General features: G+C 47.3%; 8 protein-coding genes across 9 annotated transcripts; 3 read left to right on the top strand and 5 right to left on the bottom strand.

Moving 5' to 3' along the window:
* The first annotated feature begins 31 nt into the window (after positions 1-31).
* On the top strand, positions 32-2,471 carry LOC108097226 (conserved oligomeric Golgi complex subunit 2). Its single transcript, XM_017199388.2, has 4 exons — positions 32-216; positions 269-1,339; positions 1,399-2,084; positions 2,146-2,471. The coding sequence occupies exons 1-4, from the start codon at positions 124-126 to the stop codon at positions 2,426-2,428; spliced, it is 2,133 nt and encodes a 710-aa protein (XP_017054877.1). The 5' UTR covers positions 32-123; the 3' UTR covers positions 2,429-2,471.
* LOC108097232 (3-hydroxyisobutyryl-CoA hydrolase, mitochondrial) lies at positions 2,446-4,440 on the bottom strand. Of its 2 annotated transcripts, XM_017199402.1 has the most exons (4): positions 4,310-4,440; positions 3,362-4,246; positions 2,905-3,173; positions 2,446-2,648 (listed from the first exon to the last, which is right to left on the bottom strand). In XM_017199402.1, the coding sequence occupies exons 1-4, from the start codon at positions 4,310-4,312 to the stop codon at positions 2,642-2,644; spliced, it is 1,164 nt and encodes a 387-aa protein (XP_017054891.1). In that variant the 5' UTR covers positions 4,313-4,440; the 3' UTR covers positions 2,446-2,641. The 2 variants fall into 2 exon arrangements, with proteins under 2 accessions (XP_017054891.1, XP_017054900.1); XM_017199411.1 differs by having other exon boundaries at positions 2,446-3,173.
* A 332-nt stretch (positions 4,441-4,772) lies between these two features.
* On the top strand, positions 4,773-7,995 carry LOC108097580 (cysteine protease ATG4D). Its single transcript, XM_017199970.2, has 6 exons — positions 4,773-4,870; positions 5,059-6,019; positions 6,079-6,274; positions 6,348-6,424; positions 6,595-7,070; positions 7,131-7,995. The coding sequence occupies exons 2-6, from the start codon at positions 5,059-5,061 to the stop codon at positions 7,434-7,436; spliced, it is 2,016 nt and encodes a 671-aa protein (XP_017055459.1). The 5' UTR covers positions 4,773-4,870; the 3' UTR covers positions 7,437-7,995.
* A 137-nt stretch (positions 7,996-8,132) lies between these two features.
* Positions 8,133-10,564, bottom strand: LOC108097570 (protein O-mannosyl-transferase TMTC4). Its single transcript, XM_017199959.2, has one exon. It carries the CDS (start codon positions 10,438-10,440, stop codon positions 8,323-8,325), a length of 2,118 nt encoding a protein of 705 aa, XP_017055448.1. The 5' UTR covers positions 10,441-10,564; the 3' UTR covers positions 8,133-8,322.
* Positions 10,565-10,793: 229 nt separating this feature from the next.
* On the top strand, positions 10,794-11,448 carry LOC108097491 (trafficking protein particle complex subunit 6b). Its single transcript, XM_017199798.1, has 2 exons — positions 10,794-10,940; positions 11,004-11,448. The coding sequence occupies exons 1-2, from the start codon at positions 10,872-10,874 to the stop codon at positions 11,391-11,393; spliced, it is 459 nt and encodes a 152-aa protein (XP_017055287.1). The 5' UTR covers positions 10,794-10,871; the 3' UTR covers positions 11,394-11,448.
* LOC108097482 lies at positions 11,394-12,095 on the bottom strand. Its single transcript, XM_017199785.2, has one exon. The coding sequence runs from the start codon at positions 12,082-12,084 to the stop codon at positions 11,449-11,451; it is 636 nt and encodes a 211-aa protein (XP_017055274.1). The 5' UTR covers positions 12,085-12,095; the 3' UTR covers positions 11,394-11,448.
* Positions 12,096-12,281: 186 nt separating this feature from the next.
* Positions 12,282-13,768, bottom strand: LOC108097477 (zinc finger protein 846). The gene is made up of 2 exons (XM_017199756.2): positions 13,347-13,768; positions 12,282-13,288 (listed from the first exon to the last, which is right to left on the bottom strand). The coding sequence occupies exons 1-2, from the start codon at positions 13,674-13,676 to the stop codon at positions 12,284-12,286; spliced, it is 1,335 nt and encodes a 444-aa protein (XP_017055245.1). The 5' UTR covers positions 13,677-13,768; the 3' UTR covers positions 12,282-12,283.
* Positions 13,769-13,792: 24 nt separating this feature from the next.
* LOC108097468 lies at positions 13,793-15,635 on the bottom strand. Its single transcript, XM_017199744.2, has 5 exons — positions 15,135-15,635; positions 14,657-15,024; positions 14,402-14,598; positions 14,185-14,346; positions 13,793-14,116 (listed from the first exon to the last, which is right to left on the bottom strand). Exons 1-5 carry the CDS (start codon positions 15,544-15,546, stop codon positions 13,894-13,896), a joined length of 1,362 nt encoding a protein of 453 aa, XP_017055233.1. The 5' UTR covers positions 15,547-15,635; the 3' UTR covers positions 13,793-13,893.
* Between the last annotated feature and the right edge of the window lie 7 nt (positions 15,636-15,642).

Genomic DNA, 15,642 nt, shown 5'->3' with positions numbered 1-15,642 from the left:
CAGAGCTGGGAGTGCTGACAACACTTTCTGCAGGTCACAATTACCAGCACTGGCGTTGTATGTCCACAAATTCGTGGCAAAATTGTTTTAAGCTTTAAATTCGGAAAGATCACGAACCAGGCAATGCATGATTCCGTGAAGAAGTCGGTGAACCTGACCACCGGCTCGACTAGCACCGCAGAGAAGCTGTGTTTCGATAAGAATGAGTTTATGAAGGTGAGTAAACTCGGTCCGGTTTGTCATTCCTCTGTAAACATTTCTCCAAAAGGCAAACTTCTCGGTGGACGAGTTCCTGCACAAGAATCGGAATGCACCCAGCCTGGAGCAGTTGCGCGACAACCTTGGCCTTTACTTAAAGGGTCTGCGGGCTGCGATGATCGATTTAATTAATGAGGACTACGCGGATTTTGTAAATCTAAGCGCCAACCTGGTGGGCCTGGATCAGTCCATAGAGAGCATTCAGCGGCCGCTGGAGCAGTTCCGCAGTGACATCGAGAGCATCCATGGCCTAATAGAAGAAAATGTGTCGGAACTGCGAGCACAACTGGAAGAGAAGCGAAAGCTGCGCGAATTCAAGCGCGGTCTTCAGAGCTTAAAAAAGGTCTATGAGACCATCAGCAAGCTCCAGGATCTAATTGACCGCAAGCTCAGTGGAGAGCAGCCTGTCAAGGCGGTAGACCTCGAGCGAGCTGCCCTGGACTTGATTCAGTTGAAATTTCACGAGAAGCACTGCTCTAAGCACTTGAACTCCGAACAACTGGCAAAAATCCAGCAGCTTGACGAACAGCTGCATCAGCATCTGCGACGCTTCTTTAATGACGCTCTTAACCAGGCTCGAAACTCAGCCCCAGAGTCCTTAGAGCGCTGTCTCCGCATTTACATAACCCTGAATGCCTGTGGACAGGCAGAGCGAGTTTTTCGCGAGGACATTGTGGCACCCTACATGACTGGCGTCATCGGAGAGCAGCAATTGCAGAATTCGCCCCAGGGCCTGGCTGGCATTTATAGCAAAATACTCAACTTTATTTCGCTGCACATGACAGACCTTCTGCGACTTACGCTATATTCCGACAAGTTTCCCGGCTTCAACTTTGTGGTGAACAGCTATTGGTCCGACGTAGAGACGCGACTAGAACTTCACATGAATTCCATATTCGCTCCCGGCAACTCTGAAGTGTTCTATGTCAAATACAAGTGCACACGGGACTTTCTGGGCAAAATAGAAGAGCTGTTGACCAGCTCTGGAGAACAAGCGGTGGCTCTGTATCGCCAGCACAAGCAAACGAAGAGCTTCGAGGCCCGCTGGAATCTCCCTGTTTACTTCCAAATATGCTTCCAGGTATTTTAATCTTATTCCACTTACAATTTAAATTTTACCTATGTGGTAAATTCTTTCAGGAAATTGCTGGTCAATTTGAAGCCAAATTGGAGCCTGTGCTTCAAGATGATACTTTAAAAAACAATCTCGGAGAAAATGACTATAAACTAACGCCATTCAATGCCGCCAAGGAAGCCATAACTCGGTGCTGGGCCGAGGGAGTTTACTTGCCTGAGGTGTTTCCGAAATTCTACAAGTTAAATGTACAAATAGTACTACGACTTTCTCGCTGGATTACGAATGCTATCGCTGTCTCGAAAGGCAGCAATTTTTCAAAGTCCTACACCCGACACCAATTGCTTACTGCCCTGCACGCAGATATTCGCAAACTTGACGCATATCTGCCAGAGCTTCAGCAGCTGATTGTTCAATCTGTGCCCGTGGAGCAGCGAACAAAGACTTTCAATGATGTCCTGGTCAAATCTATCGCAGCCTTGGCTGACACTTTAGGAGGGCACTTGAGTGCTATACAAAAAACATTGGTAGATCTGCTGATCAGTGAATGCGAGACGGAAAATGTGCGACAGGTGAATGACTTGCCACGATTGTATCGCAAAACCAATCGAGAAGTTCCTTCCCGCTGCTCGGGTTACGTGGATCAAATGCTTCGGCCGCTTAAAGCTTTCGCCCAGCAGCATGAATCCCAACTGGGAACTCTAGTGGTGGAGCAAATCCTATCGGAGGTCGCCAGTCACATTACCAAGGCGTAAGTGCAAGTATCCGTGTAAGGTACATCTGTTTTAACTGGAATTTTACTCCATCCGTAGATACTTCAATGTGGTAAGTGATGTGCTCACATCGGTGCAAAAAACCGAAGAGTCCCTGCGCCGACTGCGAAACGTGAAGAGTGGCGGAGCCGCACCGGCATCTGCAGGAAATTCAGCTGTGATGTCCGACGATGATAAGATACGCGTCCAACTGCGAGTAGATGTGACATCGTGGAAAAAGGAGCTCGGCAAACTTAACTTCCAACCTACGCAGATTGAAAAGCTGGTTGAGCTGACCAACATGGTCGAGGACAGCATAAAGCTAAAGGATAACAGTGCTTAGACGCTTGCAACGAACAGTTATTAAACATATACACTTCACTTTATTCTCGTTAAACAAATTCTTACGATTCTTTAGGCACAATTTTTGATTGTATTAGGACTACGAATTGTATATAATATATATAGGCATATATGTATTTCATATATTTAAATGCATTGAATTTCACGATCGTTATTGGTACATACTGGCGATTGCAGGGACTTTCCCTCGAAGTTAATCGCTGTTGGAATGAAACAGAGAAGAGATTACGGCTAATTAAGCAACAGCGCTCGTCAAACTGTGGCCATAGAACGAAATTGGATAAAGTAACGAATATTGCAAAACGGCAGGCAAAAAACCATGCATAAAGTAAGACAAGCTTGCAAAGGTATATACAAAGGTGTTCAGGAGTGTGTATATAGAAATGAGCGTCATAACGGAAGACAAACAGGATTTCAGGCTCAAACAAAAACAAAACTAGGCCTGTTTAACATTACAGCTTGAGTTCCTCGGTATCCGGCAGTTTGCGGAAGAACCATTGCACATGCTCCTCGGTGACATCGGCCAGCTTGGTTGGGTGCCACTGGGGCTTCTGATCTTTGTCGATGAGCAAGGCACGCACTCCCTCCTTAAAGTCGCTGCGCTCCAGATGACGCACAGCCAGGCGATACTCCATGATAAGGCACTGGGCCAACGACAGCTGGGAGCCGAGCTCCAGCTGGCGGAACGTGACCTTCATCGAGGTAGGCGATACCTTGCAGAGGGTCTAAAAACAGAACAACAAGCAAACGTTTATTTGTGTCAGTTATGCGAGGTCGTGCCGCAACTTAAACCCCGCTAATTGGTTGAAAACAGATCAAATACTCAGGCGCTAAAAGCGCGCCAAACGTTGATTGGCCCAGTCAATTAACATCTGATTGTGCTCTTATCACTGTGTGAACTCCAACCGCTTACCTCAAGCGTCTTCTTGGCCCACTCGCTGCCATCGTTCTGTAGGTTCTCCAGAATGCCCTCCACCGAGTCCGCCGAAAAGTTCTTGTTGATCTGCTCCAGAACAGGCTGCAGTGAGAATGGTGCCTCCGGCTTGGAATGGAACTTCTGGAGCAACTCCGGAACATCGTCCGCATCTGGACAGTTAAGCAGGGCCGTTTCCAGATCTGGAATCTTGCTGCTCTCGCAGTAGTGCGTGGCAATGCCTGAGTAGAAGACATCGCCTCCGCGCAGGCGATATCCTGTCAGTCCTAGGTATAGTCCTAGTTTACCCTGCAGGCGCGGGAGAAAGTAAGAGCCGCCCACGTCGGGAAACAAGCCAATGGCCGTCTCGGGCATGGCGAACATCGTCCTGTCGGTGGCCACCCTGTACTTTCCGTGCACACTCAGACCCACGCCGCCGCCCATGGTGATGCCGTCTATGATGGCGATGTAGGGTATCTTGTAGTTGCCGATCAGGGCGTTTGTGCTGTACTCCTCCCGGAAGAAGCTCTTTGACTCGTCTGTCGGGCCCGCCTCGACGAGGGCGCGCACATCGCCGCCGGCACAGAAGGCCTTCTCGCCCGTGCCCTTGATAATCACAAGCGACTTGGACTTTTCACATTTCTTCAGATGCTTGTAGATCTTGCGTACCATTTCCAGATTTATAGCGTTTAGAGCCTTGGGACGGTTAAGGATTATCATTCCCTTGTTGGAGGACTCCGTAGCCAGTACGGAGGAGGAGGATTGGCGGGCGGAGTATGCCATTGTCGTTGGTTTTGTGTTGGATATCGCTACTCCGCCGATCAGCGGCAGTTGGCTGCAGGTGCGTTGACCGAATGTGTACACCAACCTTTGAATTGGGGCTTGCTGGGCGGCGAATTGTTTTCGATTAGCTAAGCACCTTCATTTGCACGAATTTGCATTACTTACCATTTTGATCGGCTGTCTGTCTCTGTGTGTGGCTTATGTTTTGGGTTTCTCACTGTTGCGCAATAGAATTTAAGCACCCGCCCAGCTGGTTGTTCTTGTCGAGGTGTTGCCAGACCGCCCACCTGCCGGAAGTAAACGAGGATGTTCCCGAAATCGTTCTAACCGGAAATATTTTAAAATCTTCTTTGAGTCAAGTAAATTTTATTATTTGTAAATAATAAAAGATACTGGAGTGTATAATATTTCCGTAAAGTAATAAATGTACTTTTTTCGATTAACATAAAAAAATGTTAGTAAAAATGTATAAATATATATTTTACCAATTTTAAATTAAACTTCAACGATTACAAATAAAGTCTTCTCCGATGAGTATGTGAATATTGACCTCTTGAACCGTCCCTGTATTAGCGAAATGCAGAACACAGCTGACATACATACTCACAATAGAGTCAATTTGGCTGTCTGGCAACTCCAAAATTGGCAATTGTACTGCTCGCGAATAAGAATAAGAAAAACAAATTTCGTGTAGTTACTTTATCTTATTTTGTCAACAAATAAACGGTGAGTAAACATTTGTAATTAGCACGCAATCGGTGGTCGGTTGTCAGTTGAGCCAGGGCCACCAAGTGGCTCACACCGCGGTTATCATGCCGCAATTCTTTAAGTTCTCCAAGTTGCGTACAAAGCGTCGTCGTTCATCGTCCACTTCCGCCTCTGTTTTCATGTCCTCACCCGCGACCACCAAGCAGATGAACTATGACGGCCTCCTCTCCAAGTTGACCGATGAAAAACTGATGCTCTTCGACGCCGCCGGCGAGGGCAGCATTGTAGAGGGCAGCCGGATGTGCGGTCAAGATGCGGACCCACTATCCCTGCCACTCGTTGAGGACGGCGCCATCGAGGAGGAGCAGGCGGCCCCCATTCAGACGATTCCTCGCACCGTGTTCGCTGTTCCGCGCGCCCCCTCCCCTTCGCCCGTGAGCACATCAGGTGCGAATCTGAACATTAAGTCAGAAAATGCTGCGACAGCGACACCGCAGCGCAAAATTTCAACGTCATCACGTTTCATGAACGCCTTCAGTCAGCTCTACAGCGGCAGCGGCAGTAGCGGTCCGAGCTGCGGTCACGTGGAGCAGCACAGCGAGGAGTCCGCTGACCTGGCGGCCAATCGGACGCCCACCAAGGGCATGGAGTCCAAGCTGGTGGCAATGTGGCACAATGTAAAGTATGGATGGAGCGGCAAGATGCGCCAGACCAGCTTCTCCAAGGAGCAGCCCGTGTGGCTCCTGGGCAGGTGCTATCATCGCCGCTTTACGCCGCCCGTTAGCATGGAAAGTTCCATTACCGAATTGCCGAGCGGGGCAGATACGACGCCTGACAACGCCACATCGGCATTCGACAGCATACAAGCCACCTCTACATCTGCCTCTTTGTATCCAGCCCTTAATCTACAGCAACAGATCGACGAGATTGTTGTGCCCCAGGAGCTTGGAATGGACGCTGTAGAGAACCAAGTGGGCGAACAACCATGGGAGGAGGGCATTGAGGGCTTTCGCCGGGACTTTTACAGTAGGATCTGGATGACCTACCGGCGAGAGTTTCCCATAATGAATGGCTCGAATTATACTTCGGACTGCGGCTGGGGGTGTATGTTAAGGAGTGGTCAGATGCTCCTGGCCCAAGGCCTGATTTGTCATTTTTTGGGACGCAGTAAGTTAAGCTTAAATATTTTAATAATTTTGACTTTAATAAAACATTCATGGTTTAAGGTTGGCGTTACGATTCAGAGTCCCAACTGCACTCCACCTACGAGGACAACATGCATAAGAAGATCGTTAAGTGGTTCGGGGATAGTTCTTCAAAAAGTAGTCCCTTCTCCATTCATGCACTCGTGCGACTCGGGGAACATCTGGGCAAAAAGCCAGGCGATTGGTACGGCCCCGCCTCGGTCTCCTATTTGCTTAAGTGAGTGCAGACCGTTATCAGATCGAGAAACGATAATCTTTATCAATGCAAATAAACCTTTACTCTACCACAGACATGCCTTAGAGCACGCCGCTCAGGAAAATGCAGACTTCGACAATATAAGCGTTTATGTAGCCAAAGATTGCACGGGTATGTACAGTGGAAAAGAATTCCCTAAACCGAAGATTTACAAGATAACTACCGTGACACATTGATACGCTGATGAGTAATTGGTGCAACCTTGTTACTGAGGCCCATTACTCATGAGTTTATTAGATAACGTATGAATTTTGTTTGATAATCATGTTTCCGTGTTTTAGTTTATATGCAAGACATTGAAGATCAGTGCAGCATTCCGGAACCGGCGCCAAAACCCAACGTGCCTTGGCAGCAAGCAAAGCGTCCGCAGGCGGAAACGCCCAAGCCGGAGCAGCAGCAACACTGGAAATCCCTCATCGTACTAATCCCTTTGCGCCTGGGCAGTGAAAAACTAAATCCAGTGTACGCCCATTGTCTAAAGCTGCTGCTGAGTACGGAACACTGCCTGGGCATTATTGGCGGCAAGCCAAAGCACTCGCTTTACTTTGTGGGCTTCCAGGAGGACAGGCTCATCCATTTGGATCCGCACTATTGCCAGGAAATGGTGGACGTAAACCAGGAGAACTTTTCCCTGCACTCGTTCCACTGCAAGTCCCCGCGGAAGTTAAAGGCCAGCAAAATGGATCCCAGCTGTTGCATCGGCTTTTACTGTGCCACTAAAAGTGATTTCGACAACTTTATGGAGAGCGTGCAGCTGGTAGGCCAAAACCGCCTAATACATCTACCAATCTTCTAACAAGTCTTTTAAATATTACAGTATTTGCATCCTATGCGCTGTGCCTCCGGGGCAACTGTGGATAAGGCGGCTGGGAACCATCAAGTGACGCCTCAATCCAGCCATCAACAGACGGAGCAAACCGAGATGAACTATCCGCTGTTCACATTCTCTCGCGGTCGTTGCCTGGATAATGAGCGAGACGAGATGAGCGATTCGCTGTACAAACCGCTCATAAAGCAGGTGGCCGCTCTGGCCCAGGAACTGGGGAACCAATTGTCGCCGCCGCAACATGGCGACGACAACGATCAAGATGATAGTGAGAGCGAGGAGTTCGTGCTGCTGTAGATCATTACCGCCCCATAACCTTGTTGCTGTGCTAGCTGTGTTATTTGCTCATTATTATTTGGTTTAGTTCCCAACCGCCTTGCTCGCTTGCTCGCCCAGAAAAACCCAACAGACCCGTATCTCAAACACAAAGACTTTGTTATACCTTTACGCCTACGCATATAGTACATAGACGCATGCATGTATCTTGAATGTTTACTGATGTCCACGTTAATCTCTCTTTTGTTCGACTTGTAGTGTCGCATTCTGCCAAAGTGTTTTTGCTTTCTCCATGTTCCAGCAGCCCGATCTGTTTATATGTGTATTGTATAAACCAATGTAATTTGCGGTATTATTATTTTAAAAACATGAATCTTTAATGGAATTGAATCATTTTACAATGGTGCCACTATTGTCACTATTTTCTAAAGTATTTCATGTAGTCCTTACGTTCTAGAATTTAGTTAATTTATGTAAGTCGTGTTGTAATCCTTCGATCATTAATTAGTTTTAACATTAATTGTATATACCCTCGAGTAAATAAATAAATAATCTATCCTAAACTTATACTTAAAATAAATAAAGTGTACTGAGATTTCACTAATAGGATATGGAAGTATTATTTACTTATTGCACTTTGGCTGCAATCATGCTGGATTGATCAAATTAAACAGTGTGTTTCTGTGACTGTTGTCGGAAATTACATTTGTGGGTAATTGACTCAGCCCACAACCTCAGATTTTGCTCAGGATTATTCCAGCTTATAAAATGTCTATACTATTAAATGTTACATTCTTATTTTTTATATGATATTCAAATAAATACCTTTTGTTATTTTCCTTTTGCCTTCTAAGACAAACAACTCTTGTTTGGTTCAATTTTTTTGGTGGGACTTGAAAGCTAAAGCTTATCTTTGAAAAACCTGCGCCTCCCGCTCCAGGCGTTTCAGAAGTTTGCTTAGATTCTCTCGCGCTGTCGTTGCCCTCGCCGCATTTATACTTATCGCTGTTCGATAAGCGTCTATAGCCTCCTGAGACTTGTCCCAGCGATGATACAGCACCCCGAGATTCGTGTAATACAGCATGTTGTGGGGCTCCAACTGAATAACACGCTTGTAGATCGCCTCCGCCTCCATGTAGCGCTTTAACTTGCCAAGAACATTGGCCCGAATGAACAGGATGCTGACTTCATTCGGTAGATGCAGCAGTGCCTGATCCGAGATGCGCAGGGCGTCGTCCTGAAGTCCTCGGTTGTCCAGCATGGTGAGAATGTTGGCCCAGGCCTTCGGCTGGCGGGGATTTAAAGCCACCGCGTGTTGCCAATGCTGCAGAGCATCAGTGTAGCGTTTCTGCTCCAAATACAGATTTCCCATGTTGTAGTAGCACACTGCAAAATTGGCTCTGTGCCTTAGAGCCTTCTCATAGCTAACCAGTGCCTTGTCGTACTTTCCTTGGGCCGATTGCACAATACCCAAATTCATCCAGGCCGCCGGAAATTCCGGATACGCCTGTAGAGCCAGTCGAATGTAATCCTCAGCGGTGGCCAGTTGGCCATGTTCCCGATAAAGATTGCCGAGATTCATCAGCGCTGACTCATACTTGGGATATAGCTCAATGGCCTTGTGGTAGTGCTGGAAGGCTTTTGTGTTGTTTCCCGTATCGGTGGCCAGCCGGGCGATATTGTAGTGCACCTTGGCGTTGTCGGGACAAACTTGCAGGGCGGATTTAAACAACTGTTCCTCATTCAGCCAGTCGGTGGATCGCTGTCGCGTTCGCAGCATCATAACGGTGAAGAGTAGCATAAGCATAATCCGTAGGGCAGTACGCCAATAGGTTTTACTAGTACTGCAGTCGTACCAATAAAGAAAGCCATATATGGACACCAGACAAAAGCCGATGGAGGGCACATATAGCGTCCGTTCGGCAATCACGAATCCTACGCAAATGATACCCGAGGCAGGCAAGAAGGGTATGACCATTAGGCCTAGAGACAGCATCATTCCAGGCAGGCGTCGGAAATTCATTAGAGCAACCAGCACAATGGAATAGAATCCGATGACGCCCTGCAATCTCAGGTCCCAAATGCTGGTTATTAACTTGATGCAACCCAAGGCCCAGTCGTAGCACAGCCAATGGGGACATAGCATCAGCCAGATATTCATAACTATCAGGTACTGTTGGGACAGTGTTCTGGTCAAGATGTGCTCATTGTACGCCACTGGGTTGTCCACCTCCTTGAACGTTGGCGTTTCAAAGTCCTGCCACCAGAGCCGAGCCGTCAGCAGCCCCAAAGTTCCCAGAACGTACAACAGGTAGCTTATCCGTGAGCGCAAAAGATTCCACTGATCCTTAAGAGACAGATGGTAGTATCCATTCTGAAAGTAATCCAGCAGCACACACGACATGGGAATGGTTACAGCGGACTCCTTGAAAAGCATTCCCACGCCGGTTAGTAGCAAGATCAGACCTCCAGTTTGTGGGCCGTGCTTCCCGCTGTTGGCTACAGTCAGCAGAAGGCAAAGCAAGTGAATCATGCCGAACATAAGCTCTGCCCTGCCCACCACTCCGGAGACTGCCTCCGTGTGGATTGGATGGGCAGCAAATAAAGCAGCAGAGAGGATTGCCAATCGCTCAATATTGACCTCCGGCACATAGAGCGAACGAACCAATCGCCACATAAGCAGTGTGTTGACGCAGTGCAGTAGAAGGTTCAAGAACTTCATGTGGCCGGCAGTTAAGCCCAGCAGGGCGTACTCGCAATGGAACATCAAGGTGGTCAGTGGCCGAAATGATTTGTGCGAATCAGAACTTATCAGGGAGGCACCCCAGAAGTCGTGCGTAAAGATCGCTGTCCAGTTTGTGGGCAGTGTGTTCACATCCCTGTTCTTGACGATGGCCACCGTGTCATCGAAGACGAATTTGGCTCCACTTAGGCCGCCACATCCGTAGCAAACCAAACAAATCAGCACCAGAATCGCCTGGCACACCATGCTGTGCAGAGCGGCCCTATGCACGAGGTCCAGCATCCTGGGTTAATTTTTCTATAGTTGGTTTGCCAGTTTTAATTCACTAATTTCTTTTTTTAAAGCTACAGTGTTTTGTATACATTTTTTGTTTTGGTTTTGGCCTGACACCCCCACTTACTAGAGGTGGCATACCACCGATGGCCGTATTTAAAATTTAGCTATAAAAAAGCTAACACTTTCATTAACATCAAAAGAAAATAATCATCTCCTTAAAATTAAATACGTTTATCAAAAAAGTTATTGATATATACAAAAACCTTTGAAAAAACTTTACCAATAACAAATATGAATAAAACTATATTTTGTTTAAAACCGCTAAAACTGCTTTGCCATTCGCGTGTTAACGTCAGCAACAGCTGTTTAAGTGCAGTTCAAAACAAAGTGGAACAATTTGTGTTGAAGCACACAAGAAAATTATTATTATCTTTAAAATGTCAGAGGAAATACTTTTTGATTGCCTTCATGCTGAGATAGTCAACTACTGCTTGGACAGCAATAAGGTAGAAACTTCTGAAAATTAAAAAATAAAACCAAAAACATTTTTTACTGGTTCCGCCTATTAGGAGCACGACCTGGCCACTTTGGAGTACATAGGCTTCACCACCGGCTACCGTTTGATTGAGCGGCTCACCCGCGAGGTGCCCCGCTTCAAGGACGAACTGGAGACTATGAAGTTCATCTGCACCGACTTCTGGACACTTATCTACAAAAAGCAAGTGGACAACCTGAGAACTAATAACCACGGCATGTACGTGGTGCAGGACAAGGCATTCCGATTCCTGACGCGCATCTCGCCGGGCACCAAGCAACTGGAGCACGCGCCCAAGTTCGTGGCCTTCACCTGCGGGCTGGTGCGAGGAGCCCTTAGCAACCTGGGCATCAACAGTACCGTGACGGCCGAAGTGCAGAGTATACCGGCCTGCAAGTTCCACATAGAAGTAAATAGGAACTAATTAGGGCATAAGGCAATGGTTTATTACTACAATTATATAGTTACTACATACTAAACTAAGCTATCTTTTCGTAGAACGCCACAATGTTTCGATCAGTCCAGTTCAGGCGTTCTCGAAGGGTCCAATGCTCGGCGGGCAGTTGCGGCTGAAGGGGATTGGGATCTGTATGTATACCCAGAGTAGGCAGTGGTCCAATTATTATAAGCCACTTGCCCTGAAACACACTTAGATAGTCCAGAAAAGCACTTCGGTTGTTAAAGTAGCAGAACAGCAATGCACAAGGAGGGGCGTCATTGCAGCAGCTGGTCAGTAAATCTGTGTCCAGTTGGCTGGCATCCTCCACATAGTTAAGCGGTATAAAACTCCGAACAGAGTATTTGCTTTGCCACCAATTGCGGTCAATTTCCAAGCCAAACATCGAGATTTTTCGTCCACCAGCTGCAGTCATAAGCCATTCTAGAAGTCCACTGCCGCAGCCTATGCTCAAAACACGTTGAATACCCTGCATGGTTAGGAGCTGATTAAAGTAATCCAAATCCACTGATGTGGGCCACATCCAGAGAAGCTTGCGCTTTAGCTGCTGATCGAGGCAATCGCCCAGAGCAAGCAACTTGCGCCAGTTTGCCGACGCCCCATCAGTTAGGTAATAAATCTCACGCAGAGTCTCGAGTTCCGACCTCTCGTCCAACATATTGAATACTGATAGCTAAGAATTAAGCGATTTTACTGCTTCCGATGATCGGCGAACTTGGCAATGACGTCGCCACGCGGAAATATGGCTAGCGGCCAACAAGACGTCGCGCTTCGTTTCGGTTCGCAGCACCTGACTTATCTCTAATAAATCAGACAGCCCTGCGAGTAAGGCCCAACATAATAGAGAGATGATATCTTCAATTCGTGTGCTCATTTTCGTACAAATATTTGACATTTTTACGCCAATGCATCTCGCTAAATTTGGAGCTGCCTTGACCCGGGCATCGCGGTTGGCTTTGCTGCAGGGCGGGTTCCTCGTGGGTCTCATCGAGACTCAGCTCATTTGAGTACTCTTCGTTGTCAAGGTCTAAGATGATTTTGCGATACAGCTGGACATTTTCCTCGGGCATGGCATCAGGCAACGGAAGGTGCTCTGAGATAATTTTGGATCGGTCCAGCTGGACTTCCGGAAGGGGAATTGACTGTGGCGGCGATAGTGGTAGCATCACTGGCTCCACGTTACCCACGCTTTGGATCACGCTGTTGTATCGCACTATTTCCGCTGGTCTTTTCTCTTTCTCTGCTTCTTCCAGAATACTGGAACTTAACTTAACAATCTCAACAGTGCTTTCAAATGCGCAGCCTGGATGCATAGATCGTAGGTGCCGAAGCATGTTGTCTTTTCGGTTAACTGTGATGTCGCACTGGATACAACGGTAGCGTTCTACAGCCTTATGTTGCTTGAGGTGGCGGCCCAGTGCATCCACATCATTGTAGCTTTTGTCACACAGCGAACAGGATAGACGTTCGCGATTCAAGTGACGCTTCATATGCAATCTGAGCGTTGTTTGGCGCAGGAAGGACTTCTGGCACACTTTGCACTTGTGTCTAATGCTGTTCTTGTCGTGCTTCCGCAAGTGCTGGTTTAAATTGGCCTTGTTCTGGAAATGCTTAGAGCAAAGCTCGCATTTGTAGGGCAAGCCGAGAGCAGTGTGGATAGCCGCATGACTATTGAGGGAACTCTGGCGGCGAAATACCTTTTGGCAGTGCGGACACACATACTGCTCCTGGCTGTGGGTGACCATGTGCCGCTGGAGAACAATTAGCTGCTTGAAACATTTACCACAGGTGTTGCACGAGTGCTTCGATTGATTCTCATGGCTGCTAAGGTGATAGTTTAGGTGGGAACGGGTAGCAAACCTCTAGAAGAAAAACTGTAATTAAGAGCTGATAAAAACCGACTGGGAACACCAAACATACGCGACTGCATTCCTTGCAGCTAAATTTCTTGAGAAGTTCGTTTCCGCAGGCGAGGTGATAATATTGCTGGGTGCGACTGCGAAAGTCCTTGTTGCATACAGTACAGTGGTAGCCTTGATCCGTGACTAAAATTCGCTGATCTGCAGAAGTTATGACCTTGGCTTCCTGTTTCTCCGGTATCCTGGCACTTTCCTGACTTACGATTCGACATTCCGAACAATCAGATACATCCGCTACCAGGCAGAGGCGACACTTGGTGTGTCCACAACTGTCGGTCACCAGACGGTTCTGTCCTGTGGCCTCGCAGTTGCACCGAGGACATTTTTCCATGGTTTTAATTTAAAAACCATCAACACGAGAGTAAAACTGCATCTGCAGCGATGCTTCTTCTTTAATAACAGTTTTGACATTCAGGTCGAAACGTAAACAAAATACACGGTAAAAAATTCTTATCTTGTTTTTTATATCCTTTGTCTTACAACTAACAACTTAGAAGATCTTTATATACGAGTACTAATAACTGAGCTTTTTGAGTTGACCTCCCTGCTTATTCACATATATTTTCCAACTCCAATTCCGCCACATGACCGGGAAACAGATGGGCTTTTTGCATTGGCACCTGCACAAAGTAACGCTCGTAAAACTTAGGATTGCGCTGGCACAGAACCTCTGAAAGAATTGTGCTATAGCTGACCTTTTTGGTGATCAACAGGCGACGGGTTTCACCAGTTCCATAGCTGGTGGATCGCAATCCAAATCGACTTGCCATTCTGCAAAAGGAAACACCAATTCAATATTTAAACATACTTATATTAATATAAAGGTTCATGATGCTTACTGGTGAAAAGAGGCGCGCTCCTCTTTAGAAAACGTGGGCTCAAACTGCATATCACGCATGTCATCCGACTTTACATAGTTTTCTATAAGCTTGCGGTAGTCAGACAAATTGCCCTGCGGATTTATCAGGCCCAGGCCATTGCGATTGCTCTTGAGCAGGTAACTGAGAATAACATGTTTACGTATTTTGTCGTACTAGTACTGGGATATTAACATACCCTACTGGCTCCTCACGTCCCTGCTTCAAGCGTCCTAGACCACCGCCCGCCCAACCCATCAGTCTCATCATTCGATAACCTTTGTTGGTGGCATCCAACTTGGGATCGCCAAGGCTGTCGGCCGACTTCTTGGTGACATTGATGTTGACGCCATTCTTGCTCTTCTCCACTTTGATAGTCTCACGTGTAGCATTAAGCTGTAAAAAAAGGGGAATGGCTAAGATATGGCAAAGGGGATACCACGACCATTTATACCTTTATGCTGTAGCAATGTGTCTGAAGAAAAAGTAGCGCCTGCTTAAATGCCGCCTGCTTCGCTGTCTTAAGGTTCTCGCCCTGGCCAGATGCAATCACTGAGTCATTTATCAATACTTCTGCGTATTTTGTCGTGTCACTGGCTGGCTGATCTTGGCTAACGCGCTCCTCGTACTTTACGTTGGCAACGGTGCAGGAGTTTCGCAGGCAGCTGCGTCCTCCGGCCAAATATAATATGAGCTGCCCGAAGCGAAGGCCCTGAAAGAGATCGATTGGCTCGCCGCCGCCGAAGCACAGGCGTTCTCGTGTGAATCTGTTCGAGCTATCCTTTGGGGAGTCCGCCGCTGGAGCGGCTACAACGCGTCGCCCTAGTTGTTGGAATTAGGCATTAGGCAGGCTGTGGTCTCTGGCTCGCATAGTTACTATTGATATAAAGAATCTTCTACCGCCTATGGGTACTAATTGTTTTTCCGTCTACCTTTGGCGCGTTGCTCCGCGGCATCCGAGGCCGACACAAAGGTTCGCTTTAGACGCTGATCGCGTTTTCGCCGAAAATCCTCGGCAATCTCCTTGGACATTTCCGCCACTAAAAGCATCGTCGCGCTGGGATATTTGCAACCCATGAACTCCATATTAACAAACGTCTGTGCCAGGCACACGAGGCGATCCTCCTCGAAGCGATCCTTGTGGGCAAGCATGAAGCTGCGGCGTAGATCCCAGTGCTCCTCGCTTTCGTACTCCGTGCGGTAGCTATCTACGTCCCAGTCCAAAGAGAACTCTCCAGACCCATAGCCAGCATCCGCTTGCTTCTTTGCCTTGGCCTTCTTCTGCTTTGGCTTTGCCTCCTCTTCGCCACTCTCTAGTCTCTGTTTTTTGGGATTATCAGACATTTTAAGCTGTTTTTTTCGGTGGTCTTAAAAATGGGGCACGCTTTTTTGATTATTTAACCATTCACTGCGAATACCCGATTGGCGATATGCCGTAGT

This window comes from Drosophila ficusphila, unplaced genomic scaffold (genome assembly GCF_018152265.1).
Source record: "Drosophila ficusphila isolate 14025-0441.05 unplaced genomic scaffold, ASM1815226v1 contig_791, whole genome shotgun sequence".
Classification (NCBI taxonomy): Eukaryota; Metazoa; Arthropoda; class Insecta; order Diptera; family Drosophilidae; genus Drosophila; species Drosophila ficusphila.
The sequence above is the reverse complement of the archived record's forward strand: the minus strand, read 5'-3'. Positions and strand labels throughout refer to the sequence as shown.